Consider the following 8,026-nt stretch of genomic DNA (forward strand, 5'->3'; position numbering starts at 1 on the left):
TAGAATGGCCTTCCCAAAGTCCTGACTTAAACCCCATTGAGAACATGTGGACAGTGCTAAAGAAACAGGTTCATGCAAAAAAAACCATCACATTTAGCTGAACTGCACCAATTCTGTCAAGAAGAGTGGTCAAACATTCGACCTGAAGCTTGCCAGGACCTTGTGGATGGCTACCAAAAGCGCCTAGTTGCCGTGAAAATGGCCAAGGGACATGTAACCAAATACTAATGTTGCTGTATGTATATTTTTGACCCAGCAGATTTGGTGACATTTTCAGCAGACCCATAATAAATTTATGAAAGAACCAAACTTTATGACTGTTTTTTGTGACAAACATGTATGTGTTCCGATCACTCTATCACAGAAAAATAAGAGTTGTAGAACTTATTGAAGACTCAAGACAGCCATAACATTGTGATTTTCTACAAGTGTATGTACACTTTTGACCACAACTGTACCTATCCCTGCCTCAAACGCTGCTGCCTTGTCCTGGAGTTAAAGGCAGTAAGGCCCAAATGTTCCATGTGGCTCTGCTTGCATATTTATGCAGTATTTGTATAAAGCCAATACAAATACTGTACATTACAAAATATTTTCAAGTCCGATGTAATTTCAGTGATTAACACACGTTTATCTAGTTGGCTGATCTCCAAAATACTTTAACTGACTTTAAAAAAAACTGTCAGACATGTTGTCTAACATTCTTTTTTTAAATCAGCAGAGTCCAGTATTCCTACCTGTAGAAGTAGATGGTACTTGAGGACTCTCTGCATTGGGACAACCAGCAAATCCCTCAGTGTAAACTTCCCATTGTTGGCTCTCTTTGAGCACTCCTGCAACAAACAGCATACACATATTTACAACCGCGTGAGCAATAGTGCATCATTGCACAGATAACTTAATTGTTACTGAGACTTTTTGCACAAGGACAGGTCAACCAAGAGACAAAACTATGTTCAGCTTACATCGGTTCTTGTTTGGTTTTTGGCCTGAACTTCAACAAAAAAATTCATTTCAAATTGAGTATGCAATGTTTTGCACCAAGCTCACAGCTTACTAAGAAAACACAAAACTAAACATTTTAAAATCGATATTACTTATTATCTTACATTTTATTTTATTATAAATCCATCACATGAAATCATCTATTTAACTCTATTAAATAAATCTATTTTAAGGGTGCCCATACAGCTCAGTTGGTAGAGCGGGTGCCCACATTTAGAAGTTTACACATCAACGCAGGGGGCCGGGTCAATTCCAACCTGCGACTCTTTGGTACATGTCATTCCCCCTCTTTCTCCCCTTTCATGTCTTCAGCTGTCCTGTCAAATAAAGGCCTAAAATGCCCCAAAAACTATTTTAATAGTTTTTCAACTTTTTAAAGCTGGAGAGAACATAATGTACGTGTGTAATGCACAAAATACACACTAGGGGACGCCGGAGAAACTGGATCTGTGTTCAGGAGTGCGTGTGTGTGTGTGTGTGTGTGTGTGTGTGTGTGTGTGTGTGTGTGTTAATGTGTGTGTGCGTGCGTGTTTTATTCAGGTGTCTCACCTCTAGCTTTAGGCGAACATCCTCTTTCTCTTTGCAAATGAGATCTAAAACTGCAATGGCTATCTCCACCCGACTGCAGTATACCCCATAAATGAGCAGTCTAAAATTGAAAAGAAAGACAGTAGAGCCAGTACAGTCAGAGTCTGGTCAGGGCAGTGTGTTTCGAGAGCCAGTTAGTCATAAGGTGCTTTCTCAGAATTACAAAGTGTAACTCATGATAAATTGCAATCTTGTTGCTTGTGATACAGATGATATCAAATGATTCTCTGAATGTGTTGCAAAAATGTCATCTACCATGATCTGCCATGATACGATCAAGACGGAAATCCTTCCTTTTATGTGGGAAGACCTATTTCTAGTAATTTCCGTTTTAACTGAATTTTATAGATAACTGAAATAGAACAAACTGGCTTTTTTAACACACGTAACAACATGTAGAGGATTGTCATGAAAACAACCTGCATGCAGAATAGATCCGAAATTCAAAAGGTCTGATGTAAATTAAGTGTACATGTCTGCCTCAGTACTGCAAGACAATGTATGGTAATGGTTCTGGCCAGTGCATGGAAAGCAAATTGTAAGGGGAAAGTACAGCAATCTAATGAATCTAAAACAAAACCTTCTGTACATGTAAAGCGGAGAGACATGACTCTACAAAAGGGAAAAACATTTTTGGAAATGCTAAAGCAGGGGCAATTTACTTACTGTAGCTTTCTTGCAAACTAACAAATGGAAATAGATGGCGTTCATGCATACCTCTCTTTGTAGCTGATAAAAATCTGGTAGAGATTTAAGGCATTTTTGTTTAAGATGGAGTCCTGCACGTCGACCATCAGGCTCTTGTGAACTTTAACCAGGTCCTGCATTAGAGAGACAGAAGACATAGGTATCTACACATAAATATTTCATTTCCATGTCATGTGACAAGAAGGGAAACGTGTGGGACTTACTGGAATGTTGACAAAAACTTTGTCAATTTCAGCTGCGGAGAAAAACATCCTCAAAGGATTCAGGAAATACTGGAGAAAAAAACAATTGGAAAGCGGAATGAAATATCTTAGCATTTCTCTTTCATAAACTGATTTTATAAATGGATTAACCATATCAAAAGTTAATTTGTACTACTACTACTAATAATAATAATAATAATAATAATAATAATAATAATAGCAGCTGGGGTGCACACATACTGAAACTAATAACAGACATCACATTAAATGTCAGATTACAGGGCATGTTGAGAAAAATGGTAACTGGAAATTTTCATTAAATGCCCCTTTTAAATGCCATTTACGATGGTAAAAGATTTGTGCTATTTCTTAACTTTGCACACTCATAACAAATCAAAGATATACACCAAAGTTGTACAGAAAATTCTATCAGATTAATTAACAAAGCCATGTGTTTGTCATAAAACAACGTATGATTTAAGTGCACTATAGAACAGGATGTTTATGCACAGTACCTTCTCAATAGACTCCAAGGTCTCTGTGTATTTCTCCTCGGTCTGTTTGATCTCTGTGAGGCAGCAGCTTCGGACATCCACCTCTGCCTGCTTTAAGAAAGACGCACAACTTAGAAAGTGTTGAAACAACATTACTTCCTTTACTTTTGTTTATTCTGCAAACACTGTTGTGAGTCGGTGTATTCAAAATATGCACTCAGAATACTAAAATTAAATATCTGCATTCAAATCACATCACCACATTTCAAATCTCTGATAAGTTCTCTTTTTTTTCTTTAAGTGAAACAATTTATTTACGGGTGACATTCATTTTTAAAGCAGATTGTGTGCACAGTTCCTCCTGCGTGCATCACATACAGCAGGAAAATGCAACAGGAGGCTGATGAATAGACGGTCCACATCACTGAGAGATCTCAGATGAGTTCCACCCCTGCAGGTCCGGGCATTATCAACAAAATAATTTTAACATAAATTAATGGGAATAGGAGAATTACCCTCTGGTGTGCATAGTGTCCATATTTTCTTTTTCTAAAGTGTGTGTGTGTGTGTTTGACTCATTGCAATACCAATGGGGGTTGCTGCTCAGTCCTCATGAGGTCTTCATAGATCTCTCCACCTGCATAGTCTTCTTCCAGCCCGTAGATTGCTGCATACAAGTCGTCCTTATCCTCGAGGGCATTCTCACTATCACACACACACGCACGCACACAAATTAACATTTATAAAATGTGTTCATTGTCATTCACAATTTACTTTATGCATTGTGAAAGCTGTGGGACAACAATTTGTGAATAAGATAAATGGTATACAATTAGAAACATTCACAGATATAAACCAAAAGCAACACACTTTCTGTACAGTATCTACGTGATTTCAAATTGTTGTGAAAGATTTTAAGCAATGCAATCATACATGAAGAATCAGGACTTTGGCTGATCTTTTTCTCATTTTCAATAACTCATCATGAATGAATGTGTTGGAGATTGAAATACTTAGAAAGGAACTGTACATTGCACAATTCAAAAAAAGCATGCTCTTTAATGTGACGTAAAAATAAGACATGTATTGGTTCTATACATATTAGATTATTCTTATTGATCTATATCCATCTAAATTGTCAACAGCACCCATCTAGAACCTTAATGTGGGTGCTATGCAAGCACTCAGCAAAAACATTACTCATTTGTTCCCTCTGACAGTAACAGAGAAATGGAGCCAAGCCTTTTACCAGACCATGTGGGTGTCCAGACCCCTGGAGAGCATGGATGATGAGCAAAGCTGATTCTACTACAAAGTGAAATAACCATGTTCTATCAACACCAGTAATGGCCCCACAGAGAGGAGTCTCATACATACTCAATCAAGTCTTCCAGATTACTGTAAATGTCCTCGTCTTGTAGACTCTCCTCTGTTGGAAATGGCCTGGAAATGACAGCAAAGCAGCGTGAGGCTCAGTGTGTAATAGAAAAATCTTGATTAAGAAACTATTATCAATGAGTGACTTTGGGCAAGAAACTAACTTTTGATGTGACATAGAATAGTTAATTCCAAGGTCACAGTCCGTTGAACATTCCCATATCTTTCTTTTCTGTCTTCATGGTACACACCCTTAAATTTTCTCTGATTTCTGTTTCTATTACTCTAAAATTACTCTTTAATTATTTATTGCTGTTGTTAGTGGTGACAAGAGTGTCAGTACTGGTGACAAAGTTAAAACCCTGGTTAAACAGGAAATCTGTGAGTGAAGGTGGAGGTGGAGGTATAACGTGTAACTGGCAGGGCACTTTTTAAGCACACCCTGGGTAACTATACGAAAAGTCTTTTTTTGTATACTGTGTATGGGGTGACTTACTTGAATCCTCTTTGCTGTGCAACTGCTGTGTAGGAGAGCTTGGACAGAGTGTCCATTACCTGTTGGAAAAAAAACAAAAAAAAGCTTTGTTAATTTCTATTTGTGAATGGCTAAGAGAGAGACAGACATGTAGAGAGAAAGTGAGTGGTGAAAGGGACTATAATGGCTAAAAAAGTATAAAAATGCAAAGTGGTAACTCTGATGTAATGTTTCTCCAAGAAACACATCTGAAAAGTGACCCCCACAACCGACTTAAAACAAGGTGGATACAAGCTACATTATATATCACTCAACCTTTGACACAAAAGCAATTCTAATAATAAAAGGAGTACCTTTCATCATTAAAAAACATTTGCTGATAAGGAAGGACGCTATTTATTATTTAATTGTAATTTGAGATATACAAAACACCTCCTTGACCCCGATTAACCTATACGCACCAAATGTACAGTCATTCTTTAGGAATGTTTTTGCAGTAATACCAGACGCACAGGAAGTAGGCCAAGCTCTCTTTTAAACTTGGATGGAAAACTATTTGCCAAAATTTTAGCTAAGATGATAGTCCAAACTAGTTCACTTAAATTGAAAAGGCTTCATACCCAATAAAAACCTTAACTTTTAGTCTGAAGCGACTCTTTAAATATAATTTACACCAAAAGACAAGCAAGTTAAGACTTGGTCATAATCTCCCTTAATGCATTCGACCAGATTGAACGGCCGTATTTATTTGAGGTCCTACAAAGATTTAATATTGTAGACAGGTTCCTGGCGTGGACTAGTCTTCTGTATAAATGGCCAACAGCACAAATCCTTAGCAACCAAACAATATCTCCCTCTTTCAAGTTACTCACAGGAATGAGGCAAAGTTGCCCTCTGTATTAATATTTGCACGAAGCATAGAACCGCTTGCCCAGTGTATAAGACTAGATCCCCAAATTCATGGCTACAATATATATATATATATATATATATATATATATATATATAAAAAAAACACGTTTAACACGGTTAAGTTTAACTGTGTGGTACATTTGCTGGATCCAGAATTAACTTGAATAAAAGTTTGTTAATGTCCATCCATTCAACACCCACAAATACATTGGACCACCTTCCATTGAAGATAGCCATAGAAAAAAAAGAGGAAAAAAAAAATCACCTATGTAGGCATTGAGGTCACAAAATGCCACTCCTCTGTCTTTCAAGACAATTTTCAACCTCTGATAGATTTACATTTTGGTCTTAAACCTCTATCACTTGCTTTACCAATTGACAAAAAAACTGTTATGGTGGAGGGAGGACCCAAACGCAGAGATGAGGAGACAGGCAGGAGTAGGTACACAGGGGTTTATTGTAACAGTTCAGAACAAAGGGAGCACAAGAGGCAAAACCCCGGCAAAAATCCAAAAGGGCAAAACACAGAAAAAAAATCAAAAAAGCTAATCACGGACAAAAGGTCCAGGAAAAAAAGGGGGAGGAAAAAAAACAACCAGAGGAACACTACACAAAAACACTCACAGGGAATCTCAGGAACATCACCGGTACATGCAGACAGGCCAAACCAACAGGGCAAAAGGATATGACAAGGGACAAAGGGAACACAGAGGTTAAATACAAGCAGTAACGAGGTAACGGGGAACAGGTGAGATGTCAGGTGAATCCCATTAGGGCGGGTCAGGACAATCAGACAGGCACAAAGCAAAACTAGACAAGACTAGGCATACAGGGGCCTGTTGCACGAAACTAGAATAAGGGATTAAGCTGGGATATTCAAGTTATCCTGGATGAATTTAGCTTGGACCCGGTTGCACGAAACCAGACTGAATTAAGCCCAGCCAAGTAACCATGGAGATTTATTCTTTGCGGCTAGCCTGGTCCAGAGCAGGCTAACAGCCAGGCTAAGATTAATCCTGGAGTCTCATGTGTCAAATCAGCTGCAGCTCTGATAAAAAAAAAAACGTGTTTAACAGTTATTCTGTGGTCTTCTGCATGTGTTCTGCTTTATTTTTATTAACATGCATTAGCCTACTTGTCACTATTGTTGTTGCAAGTTGGATTTAAACCCTACTACAGTTGTTTAGATAGTTAGAAATAGTTGCACTGGCACCCTGATGCGGAGTGGGACTTTTCCCGGTGGGGCGGTAGTGTGTCGAGGCTGCCTGGCGTGCGGCCGCTCCCACTTTTAAATAGTCTCACATCACCGGAATAATAATGTGGCCTTTATAAAGTACGTATATAGTTTACAATTATCACACCGGGAACACCACAATGCTTCTTAATCTGTTTATTTAGGTGCTGTCACTTGTCAGAAGAATAAAAAAACATGAATATTGTTTTTCATATGCTCACAGCGTGTATTGAAGTCACTTACTTCTTTTTCTAGTTGTTGTCCCTTTCTGATTGTTCTGTAGGAACATTAATTGTACAAAGAATTAGGAATATTTTATAGAGATTAGTTGCTTGGTTGTAAAACATTTTCATATGTTGTGAATAAGGGTTTGAAATTAAGCCTGAAGTTTAAAGAGTCCATTTCCCGAGGAACATTAGTTCCCTCTGCTCACTTTTAAGGTAAAGGCTTTATTTTTAAACCCCACACATTCAGTCAGGTCCGCTATGTTGGGCTTTTTCTCTCCGTTTGATAAGAGCCGTATTTCCCTTTTTGCATATTCTTCCCCTCCTCATTACTTTCCATTAGAAGCTGCTGCTCATTGGGTAAAACATATGGCACATGAGTCTTCTCAATTCTGCATCAGTAAATCTGTGATCGATACCGTGGTCTATTTGAGAAAGCTGTGAACGTGCACTTATCCCAGCTATCTACACCTGGCTTGACATAGCTTCACCTGTTACTCCCGGCTCGGCAAACCTGCAACCGATTAAGCCGCGATGAGCAGATCACACTAAGTCAAGTTGTGCTTTTTCACTTATCCTGGATATCTTTATTCTACTTTCGTGCAACAGGCCCCAGGAAACCATACTATCAAAACAAAACAGGAAGAAGAACAAACAAACACTTACCGGGGAAACACTGAGACACAGACACAAGGAGACAAGACTGGACCAAAAAACCACAGAAGGATAAAACAAAGAAACCAAAGCACCCACCAAAACCATCACAGTATCCCCCCCCCCCCCAAAAAAAGGACAGATCCCAGATG

At 38.4% G+C, this 8,026-nt stretch overlaps 2 protein-coding genes across 5 annotated transcripts in view; both read right to left on the reverse strand.

Annotated features, from left to right (window-relative positions):
- Positions 1–8,026, reverse strand: part of LOC117954747 (guanine nucleotide exchange factor VAV3-like) — a 47,716-nt gene that overhangs the window by 31,977 nt on the left and 7,713 nt on the right. For 2 of the 4 annotated variants that reach the window (XM_034888714.1, XM_034888717.1), the window contains exons 3-10: positions 4,872–4,930; positions 4,376–4,441; positions 3,586–3,703; positions 3,020–3,109; positions 2,505–2,573; positions 2,311–2,414; positions 1,555–1,654; positions 738–833 (exon numbers count right to left, since the gene is read on the reverse strand). In XM_034888714.1, coding sequence (XP_034744605.1) covers positions 738–833; positions 1,555–1,654; positions 2,311–2,414; positions 2,505–2,573; positions 3,020–3,109; positions 3,586–3,703; positions 4,376–4,441; positions 4,872–4,930 — 702 coding nt within the window. Of the gene's footprint in view, positions 1–737; positions 834–1,554; positions 1,655–2,310; positions 2,415–2,504; positions 2,574–3,019; positions 3,113–3,585; positions 3,704–4,375; positions 4,442–4,871; positions 4,931–8,026 lie in introns of all 4 variants that reach the window. The other 2 variants (XM_034888713.1, XM_034888716.1) reach the window with 1 other exon arrangement.
- Positions 3,712–8,026, reverse strand: part of ndc1 (NDC1 transmembrane nucleoporin) — a 33,168-nt gene continuing 28,853 nt past the window's right edge. Inside the window, exon 19 of the mRNA XM_034888719.1 lies at positions 3,712–3,729. The gene's annotated coding sequence lies outside the window, so the exon portion shown is untranslated. The remainder of the gene's footprint in view (positions 3,730–8,026) is intronic.

The sequence above is a fragment of the Etheostoma cragini genome, chromosome 12, assembly GCF_013103735.1.
Source record: "Etheostoma cragini isolate CJK2018 chromosome 12, CSU_Ecrag_1.0, whole genome shotgun sequence".
NCBI lineage: Eukaryota > Metazoa > Chordata > Actinopteri > Perciformes > Percidae > Etheostoma > Etheostoma cragini.